This window comes from Amblyomma mixtum, chromosome 7 (genome assembly GCF_055824585.1).
Source record: "Amblyomma mixtum isolate Tamu chromosome 7, ASM5582458v1, whole genome shotgun sequence".
NCBI lineage: Eukaryota > Metazoa > Arthropoda > Arachnida > Ixodida > Ixodidae > Amblyomma > Amblyomma mixtum.
In genome coordinates, this window is record NC_143018.1 from 82647287 (window position 1) to 82670977 (window position 23691).

General features: G+C 45.3%; 1 protein-coding gene across 1 annotated transcript in view; it reads left to right on the forward strand.

Annotated features, from left to right (window-relative positions):
- Positions 1-23691, forward strand: part of TrpA1 (Transient receptor potential cation channel A1) — a 174014-nt gene that overhangs the window by 58355 nt on the left and 91968 nt on the right. Inside the window, exons 2-5 of the mRNA XM_089553029.1 lie at positions 6068-6224; positions 15069-15244; positions 20933-21043; positions 22932-23043. Coding sequence (XP_089409155.1) covers positions 6068-6224; positions 15069-15244; positions 20933-21043; positions 22932-23043 — 556 coding nt within the window. The remainder of the gene's footprint in view (positions 1-6067; positions 6225-15068; positions 15245-20932; positions 21044-22931; positions 23044-23691) is intronic.

Here is a 23691-nt window from a genome sequence, read left to right on the forward strand (position 1 = left end):
TTGCATGCCACATGAAGGCTCACCAAGAATAATCATGCATGCATATAAGCGTTCATATAGCAAGCTTCAATGAGTTCATAGAAAAACAAAACATTGACCAGCTGTAATGATCCATCCTTCATGTAGTTCCTCAACTAGGGCATATCAGGTATCAATGCATGAATAAATAAAAAAATACCCCACGAACTATACCCTTGAAAGGCAGCTGAACCGTTTTATTTAGAATTCAACGATATTCAAGGGTTGAAATCTATCAAGCCTCTCGGTAAAGCGTGGCCAGTTTTTTTTTTTTTGCGCTAGCATTCCAAATGATGGCGTAATCACCCAATAAACCTTTAGGCTTCCCCTCTCAGCGTTGGAGAAGTAGAAAGAAGCTCGGTGATGATGTCACGGATGGTGAGATTTCAAATTTCCGTTGCCTCCACCCACACCCTTCCATGCGTTGTCGGGTGCCGCCAAACAACGCCCCGCGGGCTTGGCTTTAGCTAGCGTTTGTTTTCCTCTCTATAGGCAAGCATTTCTGCGTTGGAAGTGTGCCGCCACCATATATGACGTCATAATTTGTCCTCCTCTCCTTCTACTCAGCGTTGCGCGCTGCACAGCAGTCGAAAAGTCTTCGCGGTTTTTACCGGCGATTAAGGCACTATTTCGAAAGCTAGCCGACAAAGGCTTGGCATGCTTTACGTCAACATTTCACACATTAGAACCCTTTACGCTCATCGAATTCCAGATCATCTTCAGTTGTCCTTTAAAAGTCAACTCTCTCCATGCTCCCTAAGTTGGCAGAGTAACAGAAATGCAACACATTTCTCTTACTATACCAACTTAGGAAACTTACAGATTTTAGAGAAGACTTCTTACTTACCTCACTCTTCTTACGTGCACATGTCCTTTCTTAACACAGGCCTACAGGTTCTCGAGCAGTGGTGAGGCCACAACAATTCAACCATTGTTTAGTTTTCATATGATTCCGTCATGACATCATTGGTGACGGAAGCAGCGTAGAGGAAGGCGGCGGGTGGGGGGGGGGGGGGGGGAGGAAAATTACCAATCACATGCGACCAATCACAGGCCGCAGCTCTACTACAAGCTACCCTTACTGCCGCCGATCCAGTCCGGCTGAATGAAAGGAATCGTGTTCCTCCAGTTCGTGATATAACCACCGCACAGTGTCTTTGCTGAGATGTGATTAGCGCTGATAAAAGTCGTCAGTCACGTCAGAGGCGGAGTCGTACTCCGTCATTCACCGGCGTCGGCACCGCTAACCCGGTGTGGCAATACCATGTGGTGTATTTATTCTGAGTAACGCTATCATAGGAGGGTTTCTGCAACGACAAGTTCGGTGTCCTCTACCACTGGCTGTGGCTCAGGGAGTAACGAGCAATGGCAAACGATCGATTAAATTCAAAACGAAGTAAATATTTGGAATTTGTATCTAAGCTAATGGTATTTGTATATGAGCCAACGGAAGAGGACGCGCAAACCGGGGGCATGGAGACACGAGGTTGTGTTGTGTCTTTTTGATGGAGGCGAAATGTTAGAGGCCCGTGAACTGTGCGATATCAGTGCACGTTTGTGAACCAACTTCAGGGGCCGTATTCTATAAGCTGCTCATTTTAAAATGGCCATTTGGAGTACATCTCGTCTTCTGTCGTTGGTTACTCAGATATACCTGCTGCTTTCAAGCATCTGTGGGAAGAGACCCGGCCATTGGGTGGTTTGTGAAAGGACCTCACACCATTGGCTGTGACATGCAGCCACAATATGCAACCACTAAATGGTCGGGTCCCTTCCCAGAGACGCTTGAAAGCCGCAGGTACATCTGAGTGACCAACGGCAGAGGAGCGAATGGTCGCCAAATGTAGTGTAAAATGAACAGCTCATAGAGTACGGTCTCCGGTGGTCTAAATAATGCAGAGCCCTCCAATGAGGCGCCGTTCATGGCCTGAGTCGAACTGGGACGCTAATCTCCATGAAATCATAAACAGAGGTGAGTCTATGCGTACTAAGGCCCCTACTGAAAGCAGAGAATGAACCGATGGTTGTTCGTGACGTATGTCAGTGATGTCCGTGCATTCTAACGTGACTTTAAAGCTCACTTCATAAGAGTCACTTTTGCTCGTTGGCTTGCGCAGAGCCTCTACCGTTCAACTGAATATAAAGTCTTCGCCTGCAGCACTGCTTACTTTAAAAAAGCCACGCATAAGTCGATTGCTTATCATGCATATTCGTGCCGTGCCTCATAGCGTTTGACGGGAAGAGCTAATTAGAAGCTCACATCCTCCAAGTGCAAATAGGGCAGCCTTTTTCTGCGAGAAGCAAAAACAAGAGCAAGAAATCATAATCGTACCTAGAGCAAACAAATCACAAAGTGCCTAAAACTGGCTCCCTTGGAGCCATGTCCAGAAATATTCTCTCATAAAATGTCCTCTCACAACTTCTCCACAGTAAGAGAAAGCTGTCATAGCAAGGTGACGGCTTTCAGACCTCAGTGGTTGACTCACAAGCACGTAAAATTAGCAAATCTATGGACGCCGTGCCATCGCGCTCGTGGTTTATTCTCAGCTATGAAGGAATTCCATGGTAGTACGCAGTCGAGTTACAATTTATCCCAGCACATAATGGAGGGGGACGCAGTACACAATGTTCATAAAAAAAGCCTTTTGTACAGCTTGATTCCTTGTTGCGCGGTCATAACTATTTCGTGATATTGTAACTAAAAGAAAACAACGAAGAGGTTCATCTCAGGAGGCACTGCAAAGGAGCATGTAAGAGGAGGCGAACTACTCAGACTACTCCTGCATTCGCTTAACAATTTATAGTCGTAAAAAGCCCCTGGGAGCGATTCGCAACTCAACAACACGGTGTACACGCTAAGCTGGCGGAGTGCCTTGGGCCCATCACGGCCGGCGTATTTGTCACAATCGCTTTGTCTGGCCCGGAAATTGCACTGAAGAGGCCGCCTCATTGTAAATGCGCTGAAAGCCCGCGCAGAGACGCAGACACAATGGGGCAGCGAAGTGCGCGGTACGCCGAACGCAAGGCGCCTCGCCTTTGAGTGTGCGGCTTTGGGGCATTCAATTGAAAGGCCACTGGCTGGCGAACACTCATTTCGTTAGTCTCAGGGCTCCTTGAAGATTGACTCGAAGACTGGCCTTTATTTCTGCCGCAAATGAGAGCAAATGAGAGCTTATAATATTTACTGTATACTTATTGTCTGCATATTGTAACAACTAGCATTGTTTCCACATTTTGTTATTCTTTGTATAATACTGCCGACATTAGCCTTATTTTATGTGTTATTTGATTGTTTCCGTCACAGCTCTGTTGTATTTTCGTTTTATCGTTTGTTGTTTTTCTTAACATGCCGACCAGTTGGATGTTTCGATTATGCTTGACCGCGTTCTGTTAACCTTACTAAGCCCTCCTGCCACAATCCCAATTGGGATTAGCAGTATTTGTAAATAAATAAATAAAATTAGGAGAACGCTAAGGCTTCGCCTTATGAGTAGAAGCCATAGAGCCTTCTCCTCCTTTTTCCTCTTTTTATTCCTGTTATTTCTCATTTCTCATCTTTTACCAATAGACAAACACAATACTAATTCCAGACGTCAATTATAACCATAATTACGGGTGAGATTACCGACTACCAATCAGAATTATCGGTTACCAATCCGCAGTCACTATCTAGGTTACACTGCACGACATACTACGGCACTACTTGCTCATACACATGCAAACGATTTGTTTCAGTACAATTACACCATAACGCCGCCTCAGTCCGCGCAATTTATCACGCATAACTAGCGTAATAATCTTGATTTTATTTCAATTAATACAAGATCAGTACACATACAAAACGCACGTTACTAAGTCACACACACCACAACACGTTCACTAGTGCTCTCCAATAATTTTTAACCAACAACCCTTTGTGACCTGAGTGGTTATCGGTTCTTGACGCATTTGTATGTCTTCCGCAATTTTGATGAGTTGGTAGAGTGCAGTGTACGAAGACATGAGGGCGTTCGCCTGCACTGCGGAATAGTAGGCCTACGTGCGTACGTAAACAGTTGGTAGCTCAGCGGGAATGATTTCCATGAAATAAAGAAAAGGAAAACCCTTCGTGGTTTATGCGTTGCGTGCCCTCCTGTCACGCAGAGGACGTGGGTTTGAGCACCAATGTGGCAATTTCTTTTTCTACGTTCTGATTTCAGCAATTCTGAGATAGTTTCCGACTGAACGCGGACTGCGAGCGACGCCGGGTTTTCAGCAGAACGAGTTCTTTGCACAACGTAGCAGAGGCGGCGAGTTGGTATTGCATACTGAAAGATCGAAACTGCGCAATTAAAACTGTCTCTCCTTTCCCTGGCCTTTCCTTTTAACTGCGCTGTTTCGTTCCTTCAGACGTATTTACGCTATCACATAAAATGTGCACAAATTGCTTTATGAAGAAGCACGTAATCACAAAGAGACCCTTCGCCACTTGATAGACTTTGTCGGTCTCCTGAGCACGGTGAAGAATTAGTTGCTTGCAGCAAGAACTGTAAGTGACGGATTTGTATCCGTGCAAAAACAACGGGAACCACATTGTTAGGTAAATTGTTTTCCAACGAATAAAGAACACGAAGAGAAAACGTGTCGCAAGCGGTAAAACAGCGTTTCATGGTGTTTACTGCTACGTGTTCGTCTTAGTCTGCAGCAAAAAAATTCAGGGGGCTCTTTGGCTCTCTACAGTGCTGCAAGGCGAAAGTCTTTCCTGGCGCACTGCTTGGCTTTGACTGTGAAACTGTTTGTGCTGTACTAGTGCTTTATTTGACTACACATTTTGACTACACGCTTTGACTGCCGACTTTGACTGCTTCTTTAGCACGACTTTCTCTCTGCTTCGATGAGTTAGGATGTATCCATGGCTCTGTTCCCATTAATGAGGTATGTAATGTGGTCATCCACGGACGCCTTACGCCCCCTGTCGGAGTGGACGACAACTATTTTCATGAGTTGTCGTCTGCTCCAAAAGGGGGCGTCAGGTATCCGTGGGTGACCTCATTACATTGAATCCGCGCACTCTGACGTCATAACCATTTCTACCAACCGAAAAGCGTGACACCTCTGCTGACAACCTCTGTCGACAACGATGAGACATTAAGGCTTTCACCTTAAAAAAAAAAAAAAAAAACGTTTAGCAGTAAACAACCTGCTCCCTTTTCGCGTTCGCTTGATCGGTGGTGACATCCAGCTTGCATCGTTGCAACTAGGCATCTGCGCAAGCCTTTGTCCCACAGAGGACTGGGGCAATGCTCATGGTGGCTCTTGTAGGGGTGGTAGCGGTAAGAACGATGGTGTGGCTGCTAAGAACCGGACGACAATCACAACCACGCGTCTTTCACGACAACCACTTCTGGTACATTTGCTCTGCGGTCGCGCGAGACTAGAATGACTGATGAAAAGTGACGAATAGTGAAGTGACAGGCAGTAGAAACCGAAAACCACGAGGCTGTCTGAACCAAGGATTATATAGTGTCTTCTCTGAGCGTCGCAGACGTACAGAAGGTAGCGCCTTTTACCTCACTAGTAAGAATACTCCCTCATATTGGCACTCAAAACCTCGGCTGCACGAAAACTGCCCTCAAAATAGAACAACATCTGAGAACAGATGGCTTCCGTGCTTCCGTACTTCCGGGTTCGAAACACGGGACTTGTTTAATTAGCTATAAGTGTTGCATCAGGCAGTCGTCTCCCGAATTTTTATAGCAGTCTTGTATAACCTCAACCACGAGCCACTCTTTTCTGACAGCGAGCTTTTAAAAGACGCAAAAACCGCATAACCCCCCCAAACAACAAGCAAATGGGAATGGAATTGGGAGACGCAAGGAAATGAAGATTCGAAATGCGAAATGAGGAAAGAGGGAGGGCGCATGGAGCAAACAGGGACGAAGTATGCGCTACTCCTTCTACAGAATTTCTTTACCGTTACAGTACGCAAAATGACTGATCTGATTAGGGCAACTCGATTATCATTTGGTGGGTGCCCGCTTATTCTGTCGCACGTCTCTTTTTCCTACAGGCGGCGGAGAAAGGCAACCTCCGCGAGTTCGAGCGCCTCTTCACGGCCGACGAGAAGCGGCTGCAGTTCCGCGACAGCCGGGGACGGGCGGCCGTGCACCACGCGGCGGCCCACAACCGGGTCAACATTCTCGACTTCATCCTCAAGCACGATGGCGGTGAGCAGCGCAGCGTTCAGCTACTGCACAAAACATAGGGTCCTTGCAGGATCACTAATGTGTATTGCCAGTTTAACTAGTACTGTATGCTTAATACAGTACAGGGAACTAAGGCGACACAGAGACGAGACATCAGAAAAAAATACAGGATTTGCTCTTAAGTATTCCCAACAGCGGATCTGCGAAAGCTTTTCCCTGTGCTCTCTTTCTCCCTTCAACTTTTTCTTTTTTGGTCATTGATTCTGTTATTATTTTTATTAGTTATATCTTTCCCCACCCTCTCTTTCTCCCTCCAAATTGTTTTCTTTTTTCGGTCATTGATTGCATTTATTTTAACCAGTTATAATTTTTCTTTCTGTTTGTATGTTTGTTATTATAATTTTTCCTTTATTATAATTTTTGAACACTCATTTAACTTTGGCTTCTTATTTGAATTTTTTCGCAAAGAAAAGACTGTTTAGCCAGTTTAGCCAATGTATGGATTGCTATGTGGCTAATGTTGGATTGGCTATGGACCTGTCTCGTCGGACGAACGCCACGGATGAGCCAAGAAATGCTTTCGCATTAAAAGACGGGCGCAGGCCTCACTAACTAGCCCGGCAGCAGACTTTACTGAATCGTATTAGAAGCAATGCAGTGATTTTTGCCTTGTCAAAAAAATTGGGTGGGGAAACCGACTCATTCTCAGATTTGCTCTGTTGAGTTTATGGTTTATGGGGGTTTAACGTCCCAAAGCGACTCACACTATGAGAGACGCCGCTCTGTTTGTAAAAAGATACTAAGGAGAAGGCGTTTAATGGCTCATACTGCCGTCCGTTAACAGAGGGTGTCACACCGGTAGCATTTAACTCGCGTTAATTTGGGAACAAAAAAAATGTTGCAGAAAACAAATGGTTGCTTCAGATAGAGGGGGAAAAATCAACCTAGAAGCTAGTTGATGACTGCGAATCAATTAGTTAATCAATTATAGGCAAAATGTTGAAATTGCGTCGAAATCGCGCGAACGTCGATATAAACACGGGAATGGTGTGACGTCTCATCCACCGGAAGTCGTCACGGCATAGAAAAAATTGTCACAGAATGGTAGGAAAAACGTCGGATTTGTCATAAATTAGATGGAAAAATCTGTAATTGAGCGCAATTAACACTCAAGATCCCCGAAATGTGTACAATTTGGGCATCGATATAGCCACGGGAATGTTGTGACGTCACATCCACCAGAAGTCGTCACGGCATAGTGTCTTCGGCTTTCGCCTCTCAACACTTTAGTTGACAAAGTGTCCTCGCAATTTTTAATGCTGTTCTAACGCGATAGCGTTAAGGCTCCCGTTCTGTTGGAAATCGCCGTCGGCGTTGTGAGCGAGAAATCTCTGGAGCAACAACCTAGGCGGACCCAACGTTGTTTGACAGTTTCAGTTTCGGAGCTCCTCTCAGGAGGTGGCTAAAGTGGCGGCCACGGGAACTAGTGGCGCTGCAGTCGAGCTTTTCTGCATTGTCTGCTGTCGCGGGAGTTTCGCTCGCTGCAGTTACGACATGCTATAGTCAGATTTTCAAGCTGGTTTTTCGTGTGGTCGTGCTGTTAGTGTTGTGGAAACCTGTTTGTGGTGAAATATGTGCACTTGGTGACTTCAAGCGAGAGGTACACATGCCATCCTGCTTTGCGCCCGGCTGCACAAGTGGCAGCAGAAACGATGCCACCGATCATCATTTTTTTCAAACCGCCTTGCGATGAAAGTGAATTTAAAAGGTGGAAGCAGATGTTGCATCGCAAGGACAGACGGCTCTCTCACACATCTAAGATATGTGCGCGTCATTTTGAGCATGAAGATATTATCAAGGAGTGCAAGCATGTTGTGAACGCGCAAGAGGTCTCAATTCCCCGCGGGAACTGGGCGCTATAGTGCCCGGTGCCGGCCCTTGACTCTTTCCAAGCCTTCCAGATCGATTCTCAAAGCCAAAAATTGTGAAATGCAGGCGAAAGTCATCAAAAACGCGTGCTGTCATGCAGACTGATTATTAAGTGTGAAGATCTTTGAAGCGACAGTATACGTCCTCCTCAGGCGAGCCTAGCTTGCGTAGTGGCAGTCTGCCCGGATGAGCTGGTGCCTCTTTCCCGCTCAGCGGAAACCACTATTACGTTAACTGCTCTGACGATTGGTGACCTGGTGACTGCAACTCTACCATCTGCGGAGTGGCAACATACAGACGAAATAACTGGAAAGTAGTGTGCAATTTTCTACTGCAGCAAGCTAGCGGCAAGCCGTCTAGTGATTCCCAGGGCTGTTATGTGGAAGAAGATGGTAGCTACTTCGTGAACGGCTACAACAAGCTGCACAAGCAGCTGTTCAAAACTGTAGCTTCTTTCACTGGCCTTGAAAACATTCTGCTGGAAACAGATCGCTTATAAATATCAGGAGTAATTACAAATATTGATGAATAGTCGACGAAGTCGGAAGCTGTTCATCACAAGCACTGTAATGTTTTTTCGAAGCAACTAATCTGTGCGCCTTGCTTGCGTTCGCGAAGACAGTTTCGAGCGAGGAAGAAAACGGTAGCGCGCCTCGTGCAGTGCCTCGTTCAGATATCGCTCGCCCCAACCCCAATGGTTGTACCCTTGTGCCCACCAAGGGGAACAGCATTCCGCCACGTACCAACAGCAGTTATATCATATTCTTGTTTGCTCACGCCGGAAAAAAATTAATTTACCTGCAAGTATGGGCGCGGCGCCACTCCTCTTTACGATTGTGTAGCGGACGACGCGCGAAATGTAGAAAAGCGCGACTGCAGCGCCGTTAGTTCTACCGACGTCCACGATAGGCACGCTAGCAAGCGGCGAGTATAGGGAGCTGCGAAACTGAAACTGTCTAAGAACGTTGGGTGGATCACCCAGGTCACGTGAACTTGCGGCGTAATCACAGCCTGCCCATCGTATTGTAAGCAAACTGTCCACCGTAGCAGTTGGCAATAGAATTAATGACTGGTTTTGAGAGGTTGCTCGGGAAGCAACCCCCCCCCCCCTCCCCGACGGCGGCACCTGCCATCGGAAGGCAGTGGCGCATCGCTTAACCTCTGCTCCACTGCAGTAGGTTTGGTAGCGGGACTTCCAAGGATCTATGAAAGTAGAGAATGACCAATTCCGCATATATGGGCATTGAGCCATTAACCTTATCACGTCGCACGCTTAAGCCGCAGTTAAAGTGTCCCCTGCAATTATTTGCGGGTTCTTGAAGGTGAACCGCTGTTAGTCACACGGTAATTTCTCCTCATCAGGCAATTTCCTACTTTTCGTCACGTCGCCCAGGACAGTATTTCTCTATGGTTGCCTTGCATAAACATAAATGAAGTAATGCAAAACAGGAGTAGCGACTGCTACTTACGACGAAAAATTATCAAGTTTCGATGGTGGACTTGTCCGTTCAGGGTAATTCGCAACTATGACACTGTGTTTTTAAAATTCGCGACTCACATTAACAGGCTAAAGAGAGGGAAACAAGGCATGAAAAAGCGCTATTACATCTGTATTTATTTCCAGAATACCCCGCCAAATATAAAAGAAAAGGATTTGCATATCCACACCGAAAATTCTGAGTGCTATATCTGCAGAAATTCATTGTCCGCGAATGTCCACAGAGCCCCTGTATTCCATCGAGACTATCTTCATCGTCTTCATCTTCATAATTTAATATTTCAAGGGTCATCTGTACAACTTGGCTGCCTATACCCCCTAAGCAGGCTTCCATGTATGTTGAGTTTTGTATTGTAGAGATCTTCGTCTTTTAACCCAATCTTTTAACCCAAACTGGTTTCTTAAAAATTAGGTTCAACTAGGTTTCTACTCAGAAAGGCCTTTTCTAAAGGACATAGTTATCCACGGCACGAAGCTGAACACGTCGCGCGTAAAATTAACGTCTACCTTCGTTTTATGCTGGGCGCGTGTTTTGCGCTAGATTGGAATTTCATACCTTTTTCAACGCTTGTTTTTTATCGGGCGACCTAACGTGAGGATAACTTGGAAAGGTACGGTTTACAAACAAGAGGCCAAAACGCTGTTACTGACCACGTCTTTTCGACATCATTGTAATCACCAATAACCACGCTAACGATGTACTATTCCAAGGCTCTTGTGGGTTTCAGAATAGTTGTGATTTTGAATCAATGTTCTTGCTACGCTAAAATAAAGGCAAGCAGGTTTCGCACGGACATAGAAGTACTTTGCAGGAGACGGTAATGCGCGCGAGAAAATATCTGTAATATAGCAGAACGAGTGGAATACCTCATTTAGTCATAAGCTATTGTGTTTCAGCTACTGTACTCTTAAGTTTTTCATGGGATATACCTTCTTCCACTGTAGACCATGTCATAAATCCCCATCTATTAGAAATCTGTCTCCACGAGAATATAGTGTTGAAATGAACAATGAAAGGAAAAACCGATGTTTTTCCGAAGTGGCAACTTTCTTGGCATCCCACAAAGTCATTGACACAAAATATGATTCGTTACGAGTAATTTTGAACAGGCACTATTTGGTCCGTTCAGTGAATCGAATAGAAAGATATTCAAATCGCCATTCAAAAATTTTGAACCCACTTATCTCTAGCATTACCTAAAGTTTCCCTTGCTCTAAAATAAATCTCACATCCAAGTGTCCTTCTTTTAACTTTTTCACATACAAACACATTACGGAACTTTCCAGACCTTTGATTTGAACAGGAAGTTTGCTTCCCAATTTTCGCATGACTGGCCTGCAGTCAGTTTGCGTAGTTATAGGAAAAACTCCGGGAATAAAATAAGGGGTATCGCTCGATGGCTATTACAGCGCGGCGCCATGAAAACGATTGCGCAATTAAGTCTGCGGAAAGGTCTTCTGAGGACGGCCTCGTACGGTGAAAGTTAATTAGAACCGTCAACAATGAACGCCCTGGAATATCTGAGCAAGAAATACCTACCAGGAGAACGGCAGCAAAATATGCACTATCAATATATTTTTCATCGTAGATCAGTAAACGAAATGAAAACAACGTACATGCAGGAATAATGCACTAACACAAAAAAAAAATCCGTTTGAGGTTTCGTGCGGTCAGTGCATATTAAGAGGAAACTGTTCAGACCAAGGCAAATGTACACATCTCAGTACAATTCATCGATACTAAACCGTTCCGGGGTCGAGTTGAGACCATTCGCAATAATTGTGCCAACAGTTCACCGTCCTAATTTTTTTGGTGGAACTACGGCCCCGGAGAAGGCCGGTGACCTGCGTTAAAAACACGACTAGGACGAAATCTTTGCTTTCGTTTTTCGAAGTATAACAATTTTGAGGCCTTCATAGTTCGCAATTGTAGTTTGCTCAGCTTAGGGGGGGGGGGGGGGGGGGGGGGGGTGCGTTAGCAGTAAATAGTTTTCGGAAATATTATTGCACTGTAAGCGTTAAATCTGCCTGCATTCCCTTGTGGGCGAAATCGCTTTCACCAACATAGTGCAAGAGAATATTTATTTTTGTTGTGGTCTATTCGATATTTTTTTTTATTCAATCGTGTCTCGTTCTCGAGAAACGTCGCTAGTTCTAACCTAAAGGAGTTCTAGTAAAATGTGCCATTTCAGTTAGTTATGTTTTTAACTCCTCGCTATTGGCTACTCACTTAAGCATAACAGTGAACATTGTGCCAGGTGACCAGTGCTAATAAGAGCAAACGGTACACCCTCGGCAACTAAGTCTTTCTTAATACCTCAAGGCTCCCAAACCACAGACGTAAGTAATTTGCCGTCAATATTTAGCCTATATTCTACATACACCGTGTTAATATTCGAAGATGAGTGGCCATGCTTATGCTAACTGGCAGCAAGGCACTAGATACACTCACGGCTTTGGGGTCATCAGTATGTAAGGCACAGTTACTGAGAATCGACTTCCTAGAAGCCGTACTGTACAAGCTGGCATGTAAACATCCAAACAACTTACGAGCAGGTCCCTAAAAGGTTCTGACCCGCTCTTCGGATGATGCATTCGTTTGATTGCTGAGCTCTTTCCTTGCATTTTATGTACGAACAATTGAACCAAAGCGAATGCTTCTATCCAGCGTGCGGAGGCGGATCTTATATTGTCAGTACACCAGCGCTAGACCACATACGAAGAAATAGATATGAATACAAATCACACCATTTTCTACAATACATCTATCTGCATTAAGCGTGCTCGAGTAGCCGAGGACATTGAAAATTGGATTTTCTTCCGCTCCTACTGGGGTCGACCGCATTCAAATTTCTTTCATGGAAAAGCCTCTTGACGTTATCCTTTTTTTCTATTCAGATAGAATCGCGCAAGACAAGGAAAGAAAGAACTTCTCTTCTGGCGCACTTTTCCGTCTAAGCACTCAGAGTTTGTTTATGCTGCTATGGAAAACTGACATTGGCGCCAAGTGCAAAGAGCGAGACTCGAAAAACAACGGTTCCTGCGGCGCGGCGGATGCCCAACGGCCTCCCATAGAGGGCGTGATAAAGTACTGCGGGAGCAGGGACGCACACTCTGGGTTTATTGCATTGTCGCTCTGTTGGCCGAGCTCTGCAGCTATTCGTATCCCGTTCAGTGAAAGCAGTCGGCACGTAGTACAGTAAGTGGGCATGAAGCGTTTCCGGCAACACTTTCTTTGTTGCCCCTTTTCTGGTACTCTCACTGAAGTACTAAGCTAAGCGTACTATATTCCGGCGGGGTAGACGCGTCTGAGTCGCACTGCGCTCAAGAGCAAAAGATTCTCTGTTTAGCTTTTAATGCTCACAACAGCCGCCACCAAGCGTACACTTTATCTTTAGAGGAATAGAGACACCAAATTTTGGTTGCCTGTTTTAAGCTTCGTTCACAGTGATTACAGAACAAGGTCGTTCGTGTGCCAGTATTTATGGTGAAGTGGTATAACTGATAATTTCATGTCAACAAGGACTTAAGAGCATCATTAAGGTTGCAGAATAACAACAATATATGAATCGTTCGAATTGCAGGTGGGTAGAAATGTAGCGAGCTTGGCAGCGTAATGTAATGAATGATTGAATGATCTTAGATTTTCTAACTTTGAACATGGTGAAACTTCAAAAAGAAAAATAAATGGTTCCCATTTTCGTTCTGAAAAAATTTTTCAGCAGTCACGCACCCGAGCCGGTAACGAAACTGCGATCCATTATAGCTGAGGTTCCTGCGGAAGGCTCAGAACTTCACTGATTTCAAATTGCCACAAAATATTTCTGAGCCGGTGTTCGTGCTTTCTTTGCATGACAGGTGTGTGTGTGTGGGGGGGGGGGGGAGGGTTGAAAGTCTGCTGAACGTGGGAACAAAAGCGAATAGCATTTGGGCCATTCAATGGCGCAAACTGTTCGGCTCAGGCCAGCCGCCTTGAAAAAAAAAAATACACATCTAGTTCTCCTTTGTTTCATGTCCTGGCTTTTCCGTTCGTTCGTCAAGCGAGAATGTGAAATGCTGAACTGGCACAAGCGCAGAAAGGGTTCTATACGCACAGCTTATTGTGAGTGTTTAAAAATGAAAATAACCAATATCTGTACTTCACGGCACGGCTGTACTGCTGATGAGCGACTGAGAGCGCGTTTGTATCAAGTTTCATTTGCTCTACGAACGTACTTCGAATGCATCTTTCAGTGCGCAGACGCCTGATTCGTGCGTGCAGATAGCTGGATGCGTTTTAGGCACCGAAGTTCACGTGGGATATCTTTGCGCCCCTTTCTTGCCTACCCTTTAGTCTGCGGAAAAATTCCGAACAAAAATCTTCCATTCTTATTCATGCCAATTCTCCAGCTTTATACCGCTACCTTAACGCAGCATATTTTTTCCTTCTTCCGCTCTTAAATGGAGCACCACTCCAGAATATCAACCTGCACACCACCCAACGCTATCTGCAAAAATTCAGGGGGCACCTTGACTGTCTAAAGTGCGTAGAAGCGAAAGCGTTTTCCGCACCACTTTGATTGCCTTTGTGGCGCTGGTGCCGTCACCACTGGATGACGTCACACATGATTAATTACTAATCACTAAGTTATAACATATTACTAATTAATGGCTAGTTAGTTATTAATGACTAAATAATAATTAACTGCTAATTAATGACTGTTAAGTTTCACCTCTAGGAGTGGAACGCGACAGCTTGTTGTAGCGCTGCCAGGGAGTCCACGGAACCCCACCACCCGTTCGGCGCTATGCCTTGCCCTTTGAACGCAACGCATTTTGAGGAAAGGTTTGGTTTATGGATTGGTTTATGGGGTTTAACGTCCCAAAGCGTCTAAGGCTATGAGAGACACCGTAGTGGAGGGCTCCGTTGTCTACATTCATAGATCTCTGGAGTCCTAATACCACTCCTGGCGTTGTGCTGAAGCGCTTAAGCGTAGTGCACTGTGATGGCAGGTGCTGCAACCGGTGGGGCTTGAGCGAACAGGTTGATCTTCCTGAGCAACCAGTCGCGATCAGTCAGTAATTTAACTGCCAACTGTGATAGCCAGCAGGTTGCGATGACGTCACTAGGTAACGTGACCTAGGATGAAGTGACAAGGCTACATCACCGGCCCATTTTTCTACCATGGCCGGTTGCGCGAGGCCGGGCAGAATCTTGTGTCCCAGGGTGGCCAGAAGGTGGCAATCCTGGCAGGATATTGTAAGGCACGTGGGCCACCAGACCCCGGCCGATTTTTCGCTCACAACGTCGCCGTTGATGATGCCGGATTTTCTGTATAACGAGAGCCTTAAAGCTATCGCATCCAAAATTCGCTTTTTCAAAAGTCGATAGTTGGATGGATTTATAGCATTACGTGAACGCCCTTCTAACCTTTCCTATCTCCCGTCCGCGTGAACAGACCTGATGATGCTGGACTACGAGGACAACACGCCCCTGCACAGCGCGTGCGAGCACGAGGCCTGCGATGCCATCACCTTCCTCATCGAGAACGGCGCCGACACGAGCGTGCTCAACAAGAACGTCCAGAGTCCGCTCCACCTGAGCACCCAGCTCAACAAGGTCAAGTCCCTGCAGGTACGCGCCCACCTGTCGTTTATCCTTCGCCGTTGTTCGTTTATTGGCCGATGTCGCAGGCAGCAACGTTGCCCTTGCAGGAGATTCTATCAAACACGCACACACAGACACACACACACACACACACACACACACACACACACACACACACACACACACACACACACACACACACACACACACACACACACACACACACACACACACACACACACACACACACACACACACACACACACACACACACACACACACATATATATATATATATATTCGAGCGCTTCGCCTCTTGAAGTTATCGAGCAATAGGATGTGCACAAGTTCGAGCGTTCAATCGATATTTTGTGTCGAGGGCGTCCAACATGACGTTATGAGGTATGAATTTTGTCGTGCACATTGCATTGTATACCCTCCCTGTAACGACACTCACGCGAGGGTCAAGAGTATCAGGAAATAATAATAATAATGTGTGAAGGCTCACCTGACGGCGAGCTGCTGGCAATGAATGCCACTCGTGAAAAGATCGAACGAAATTGAAAGCCCACCTTAGCTGTTTTGTTTTGGGCTAATAATTGCGCGATGTTTTGTCAAAATATTTACTGTTGAACTCTCGTATGAAAGCAGTAACCGTAAAAGCGCAGCAAGTATTCTTAACGAGAGCATATGGCAAGCCTTGGATGGCATTCCTTGGACCATGCAGCTCCTCCCAGAATGAAAAAAGGTGACTTTCATTAGTTGCCAAGAGAGTAAAGTTTTCTGTGTAGGTGTTATTTTAGCTTCTTTGAAGCCACGGACGAAAATACCTGGAAATTAAGCTGCCACCGAGACACTACTCTAAAGCGGGGAACATTTCCTGTCTCTCGTGTGAGGGCCTACCTGCAAATTCCTTGAATGCCACTCTAACCTATGGCTTGCGTGGTGATTTTGCCAAATGGCAGAAATGATGCAATGTCGGAACACGATGGGCTCTCAATGCACTGAACAACTTTATTCATTGAACTCGATGAAGAGCGCTAAGCGAGCACACTGAACCCCTAGAGAGTGCAGAAAATTCAAGGTGGTCGAAATTTCCGGAGCCCTCCACTACGGCGTCCCTCATAGCCTGAGTCGCGTTGGGACGTTAAACTATATAAACCAAACCAATCCAAATTCCTTCCATCTTTGCGAATAGCCGAGGAGTAGCCAGGCAGCGCTCGAACGAATATGAGACCTGTGGTGGTATAATGCAGCATTCTCTCCCATTTCCTACGCCAATTAGTATCCGTCTCTGGCTAGACACAGCCATATTTTGAATGAGCGGCTCCGCGCTGTCGATGATAGGATTGTTTTGAAATGTAGCTGCATAAATCGGAACGTTACAGCTCCCCAGAGATGTCGAGCTGAATTTCCTTTACTTTCGTGTTTGGTTTGAGAGGCAGGGTGTAACAAGTGCTCATTAAAAACGTCTTAAAAAGGCCATTTGCCTTCCCTGCCACACGGATGGAAACAAAGCCGTTAAGGATAGGAAAGAAACCAAATTTAAGCGACCAATTACAGCTTAGCGATAGAACCTGCTCAGTGGCTGGTGATTCTTTATAATTAATAGAGATTTTTAGATTAGAAACCAAGGGAGATGCATCTGTGCCGTCTGTACATGTGGTTGCCATAGGAACGCCGACATTCTGTAAAGATACAGCTTAATTTTTAGACCACTAGTTACATGAGATTACCCAATAAAGTTTACAATTTTCGTTCTTAGGACGAAAAATTATGTTACAAAGCTGAGACGTGGATATCGAAGTCGAGCGCGGTTTCTAAATTTTACGTATAGGCACTGTGGTTCGAAATATCGAGTGTGAAGAAATCGATTTCGAAAGTTCATTGTGTTGCCTTTCCCGCATTAGAAGTTTATAAAAAAGCGACGCTGCAGGTCACATTGTTGCTAACTTAACAGTAACTTCTTCTACATGACATAATACACAAACTCCTTTCTACTTGCGGCACTAAAAATGCGAGCAACTTAATTTTACAGACGAGAAAAGCTTCGAAGCCAACTAAATAAGCTTAAAAAGCGTATTTTTGATATTCGGTATTTCTAACTACAATGCCTATGAAGAAAGTTTTGAAAATTTTGCAGATAACACTACGCGGGGGGTTCGATCCCGGCTGCGGTAGTAAAATTTCGATGAAGGCGAAATTCTACAGGTTTGTCCAATGTGCGATGTCAGTGCATGTTAAAGTGCCCCAAGTGGTCGAAATTTCCGAACTTAAACTTGAGAAGAGGCGAGGCCTCCACTTCATTCCACATGCCGCATACTGTTGCCATACTGAGGTGGTCACCTCGGCATAACATTTTCCCAGGACGCGATAAAGAAAAATAAAGAAAGAAGCAGGAGGCATTTCTCAAATTTTCAACGCCCTTGTACCTTGACCTTCATCGCGTTCCAAAAAACATCGCACAACCTATGTTATTCCAATAAAAAAATGATAACAATGCTAAACGACACCGCAGAGGTGCTTATCTTTGTGTCACAACTGAGCACCATGTGCTGCACCGTCGCTCTCGGGCCCTGCGGGGGTTTTTAGTTCCTCTATTATCTGAAAGCCGAACCTCCGCAGCCATAGACTGGAGGAAAATTCAGACCAACACTTTCCCTAACTTGTTCATCCTGCACAAGATTAGCCCCACTCAATATCAGAATACATGCCCTTGGTGTGGAGCTTGCCCTACGCTCTACCACATATCGTGGGAATGCACAATGAAACCAAAACACTTAACTGTATCCAACCCGACATATGAGCAGTGGGAGGTAGCCCTGACCAGCGAGACCCTGGATCAGCAACTTAAGTTGGTTCAGCAAGTCCGTCAGTCAGCGAAAGCCAGTGGCGCCTTGGACTAGGGGTGCCACCCAAGTTGCTCGAGCAACCTTCCTCATTTTAAATAAAAGTTTCCTCTCTCTCTCTCTCTCGAGGGCTTTAGCACCGCATTACGACACCCTCGTCGATAAAGCAACTGCGACAGTGTCCCGAGCTCCAACAAAAGCGAGACGCTATACGCTCTACCTATACGCTTGCGACACCTCGTCCACAATGGTCTCGAGTTTTCAGAGAATTCTCGAATAGTGCAAAACATGTGACCCCAGTGAGGACAATGTTCTGTGCCTGAATGTTGTGGGCGTTCTATACGAATTCCTTTCCGTTTCGCCGTTCATCACTAGCGCCCTTGTGACCAGGTTCAGCTAGCCGGTGCCGCTGATTATTAAGGCGAAAGCCTTTAATGCCTCATACTGTCGTGACCAAGGACTGTTAGCTAATGTGTCCGCGTTTCGGCGTCACTACTTAGAAAACTGTGTCGAGGCTGGGAATCGAACCAGGGCCTTTGGCATTTGAAGTGGATAAGCTACCACTCCGTCACGAAGGCTCAGGGTTTGGGCACGAATAAAGGAACATCTAGTGAATGCATGGGTCTCATAAATAGAATAAAATAAAAAATAAAAAATAAGAAAATAAAATATTAAAGCAAGAAAAGCAACAAAAATAAAAAAAAACAGCAGAAACGCTTTCGCCTTGCAGCACTTTAGAGAGCCGAAGTGCCCCCTGAATTTTTTAGCAATAGAGCGGAAACAAAATAAACGAAAATTCATTGCTCCACTTTGTCTTAACCAAATCTTGCAGTTCTGCGATAACTTGCACTGGCGTCTGCTAACCGCGGCCTCAGTTCGGGTAGCGGTTCGTTACGTTTAGAAGCGCTTCCCTGAGTGGTCACACTTTGCGAGCTTAGCAGCCTTGGTAACCTAAGGTGTTAACCATTCGCAAACATCCTTCTTGTCCACATCGTTGTTTACGTCCGCAACATTGTATTTTCGTAATGATAGAGCGTTCGGGCTGGTCGTTATCTTAGCCCAGTTTACCGTCTTTTGACGACGCTAACAACTTTGCGCATTAGTGCTCGCTCTGTGAAACCAACACCTTTTCCTGCGAGTATGGTTTGGTCGTTCAGCCACTTCTCAGCTTACTTAGACACGTATCTACCGCATTTTCCGCACCGTTTCAGCACCAGAGAGTTATAAACGCATTACTGGGAGTAGTTACTCCATTCCGGAGAAAAACAATCGACGTTATGGTGGTTTCAACCAAGATCCAGCACGCATTATATGATAGCCTACATCTCTTGTACCTCGCCGAACGAAGCGACGCCTAGAGCGCCCGATTACCGGAGGACAGTTTACAGCCGGTTTACGATCGGCGTTAAGACGCTCGCCTAGATGTATCAACCGTAAAAAATAAGAATGACCTAAAGAGCGCGAGAACGGGTGCTGCTCGCTTTTATGCGAGCGGCGAAGAAGGTCACCATAAGGTTGCTGTTATGTTGTGGTGGGCCCATATCTGGGCCTACTCCATTGTGAAGTTCCTTCTTTCTGTAATTTTTTTTTTCTGGAAAATGATCGCTTCTATTTACTGCCTGCAGCAAAACAGGCGTGGGTCAATGGAATAAAATTCAAAAGAGAAGCAGAGATCTCGTCCTATCTCTGGTCCGTTTTCAAGGGCACCACGCCAGTTTAAATTTTCTTTGCTTTGCCCTTACATCCTCGACACACTTGGCGTACCCTAGAAAACCATGCTTTACACCCTACTCCTGGTCCGCAAAAGAGTTCCTGAGTTCAGAGCTAGAGTGCCGACATGCCTATGGCAATTAAGCAAGAGGTTCCCCTCAGGACTTTCTATACAAAAGCGTTAAAACCCATAAATATGACCGCAAGGAATTAATTGGCATGCTTATCAAAAATTTGTTCGTATAAACAAACAATTCATTATTTTGGTTAAGGCATCGATTTCATCACGATGGTTTGAATAATTTTCCTGAAAAAGGGCGCAGTTTTTTTTTACCTTGATTATTACCTGCGGTGATGTCTTAGCTAAATGTACGCTGATACCGTCAGTGAACAGCAATTGGGCACGAAAAAGACACATTGCACAAAATCTCTGCATTGGTTGAGCCCAACGCGAGAACATGCAGACCGACAAAAGCATATTTGTCATGTCTCAATTGATAATATTGTGCGGAAGTAAGACTCCGCTGGTTTATCGTAAATACTTCTTTGTTGCTCTCCATGCGTGATGCCGTGCATGGATGAAGCTTGGAGCAGCGCTTTTCATTTCCATCCTCCTTTTATAGGCAGCTCGTGCTTCTCTAAACCCCAAAACGCTCCACTAAATCTCCGCATCGCCCCACTTCCCCACCACACCACTTTTTACACTTTGATCGTAAAACGGAACGTCACAACAAAAGACAAATCGTTTTATTGCACCAAGTGTCGAATCACCACTACACGAGCATTAAGAAAACGCACGCACTAGCATACTGTTTTTCTTGTTAAGATGTACTTCAGCGATGACATTTTTAGTGAAAGGAAAATCTGCTCACTGCACCATTTTCTTTCTCGACCTTTGAAAAGTATTTATTGGTTGTGTTTTGTTCACTCCTGACGTCAGAGATGTCTTATTTCAAAGCGAAGCATTGAACAACTATTGGTCTGCTGGCCATTAAACACTTCGGTCTGAGTTTTGAGTTGAGCACCGAACAAATTGGCGCATCCAAACCGCGAGAGTGACGTGATGGTTCAGGATGAGCGTTTCGTATTCAGAGGAAAATTGCTTCGAACAGACGCAGCGGTTGGTACGGGTGGAAATGTCGTGTCGTTGTCGCAGGAACTTGTCAAGCACCGAGACAAGTTGGACACCAATCTTCGGAGTAAGCATGGGCGCACGGCTCTTCACTTGGCCGCCATCTATGACCACGCCGAATGTGCTAGAATACTGGTAAGTTGTGCCACATCTGCTTTTGTGTAACAGCTCTTCTTTTGCCTTTCGCGCGCGAATGGTTTTCTTTTTGTACTTTGCTGTCACCAGTCCTTGCTTGGCCAATAAATCTTTCGTAACGAGTGCAATAAGCCTCGACTAATTGACGTTCGGTCAGCTTCTTTATTCTTCAATGCGTCTCCTCACCTTTACTGTTCTTTATTTTATCACGAGGCACTTAGCCCCTTGCCTGTCTAGGCTGACACGTAGCTCGCCGTATCTTTCTTTGTAGCTGTAATGCCCCCTACACAACTGCCCCACGACTGAAAGACATATCCGCCATGCATTCACATTTGGTAAGCGGTGATGATTTCGAAACTGGCAAGCTGTCTAGACAGCAACTTTTTTTCGCAATGCTGCACAACTGGGCAAAGTATTTTCTTCTTTGTTATAGACGCTGAACGGAAGTTTGCACAATCTGCGTGTCGACGCACTGTTAATGGGCCACCGATGTGAAGTTATACGCTGGTTCACGACGCTCCTAGTAAATTCTTCCAGTTTTGCAACTGTGTTAGCCTATCAGCAGCCGCAGTGACTGTGACTGTTGGCTTTTGTCGTTGGTCGGCGCACAGTTGTAGACAACCGAAATGTTTCTGACCAAGCTCCTCTGTGTTTATTTATTTGTTTATTTATTTACAGATACCTTAAAGACCTCCAGGGAGGCATTGTGTAAGGCGGGAGCAATAAATATGTGCAACAGTAGCTAGAAAAAAAAAATGCGTAGAAACAAACACTGTTACGTTCTAAAAGCTGATTACAATTGAACACAAGGTACACCTCGCGCAGCACTCTGATTTTGGTGACACAGAGTATATTACTCTATGAATTCATTTTTCAATGGACTAAATTAAGGCCTAATATCCCGGTACTAGAATGCGAAGAAAGTTCAGGAATGAAGCCCATAAAAACGGGCTTAGCGACAAGACGCCACAGTTACTGACCTGCAGTGGCTGATGACCCGGCTGATGACGCAGTATGTTGCACCCGCGTGGCGCGAGTGAGGTTTCCCTAATTTCGGGTATTCTTATCTGTGCGCCAAATGAAATTATTCAAAACATTTTGAAACTAGGAAATTGCATGCAGGTTCAGAATATGAGAGTGAGTCGTAGTTTTTACCCCTTGATGGCAATATAAACGGCCTTCCCGCACCTTTCGCATACAAATCAGTTCTTAGCGAAGGTGGCGCCGTTTGTTTATTTTTTACTGCGAATCTTTTTTGGAAGAAAAAACTAGGCACAGGATTCAAGGTTTCGCACTCAGGACTGAGCATTTGACAGCGCTCATTTAGCCTGCACTGAAGCATAAACAGCCATTAAAGCCAGTGCAGTGAGCTTTGGCACTATTTCTGTTATGACATTTTAGAAAATTTGGTTGCTGTGGCTTTGAAAACAACGAAGAACCGCACTCGGCAAAACCTAGTTACTTCCAGTGCAGGCGTATATTGATTAGGGAAGAGAATACCAGAGATGTTACCGGCTGTGCTTTCTCGGCGTTCGGGTGCAAAGCCTCAGGGGTTTTTGCCATCGCATTGTTACGGTAATATCAGTACGACGCTGGAGGCAAAAATAAAAACTTAAAAATATGCACATGCAAGATGTCTGCTTGGCTATTTCTTTGCTTGGCTAAACTGAAAATTTGTTTTTTTTTTTTTTCGGTAGACTCATGCGCTTCTTTTTTGCAGTACTGCAGGAATTAGGTCTCAGTTTGCGTCTTCGATTAATTCTCTAGTTTTTAGTCCTTGGTTCGAGCCTTCGGCGTTGAACCATTGCACTTCTCGACATTGTAATCATTACCCATCTGGCGTGGCCATGTATGTATCTAGAATATTTCTTTCTTTACTGCATTTCAGCTTAGCCAGTTCGGAGCGTCGCCCAAAATAACGTGCGACAACGGGTACTACCCCATTCACGAGGCGGCAAAGAATGCGTCAGCCAACGCCATTGAAGCGTTGCTGGAGTGGGGTAAGTAAAACAGTTATCTGTTAAACTCTGCCAAAATATTTGTGTTTATGCAGCGAAACATATCTTGTTTTCGAAGTGGCAACAGAGTTTGGCTGTATTTAGTTCGTTCAACGAGCTCAACAACATGTTTAGAGCTCCACGTCTGAGCTAAAGTTGTTCTCACAACTGACGCCGCAGTGTAATATGCGATATTGTAGGCTTGGAGTCCAGGTACTCGGTCATTTGGTGAATTAGCTTATCGTGAATTGAAACATTACTGAAAGGCTTTTTGCTTGATACGTTGTTCGTGTACGCTAGTAGGCGCTGCTGAAAAAACGGATACAGAGAGGAGAAGCTTCTTGGAAGCTACAGGTCCCTTCATTATGAAAGGGAATAAAACTCGAGCATTGAATTATTGGCTACTCCGTAATTAAGCATCACAAACTCCCTTTTTACAGCGACAGCTGTTACGCGCCCGTTTCTATGGTTCGGGTCGTCGTAGTACCACGTTTTAGTGGTCGTCTGCTTATCCGATGGGTGGGTTACCATGGCATCCACTCGGAGTGCGGTTGCCCTGGAAGGTGGAGGGTATGGCGTGAGTGGAGGAATCCGTAACCGTTGGTTGGTTACCCTAAAAGGAGAGTATGGCGAGAGCGTGAAAAGGCGCAA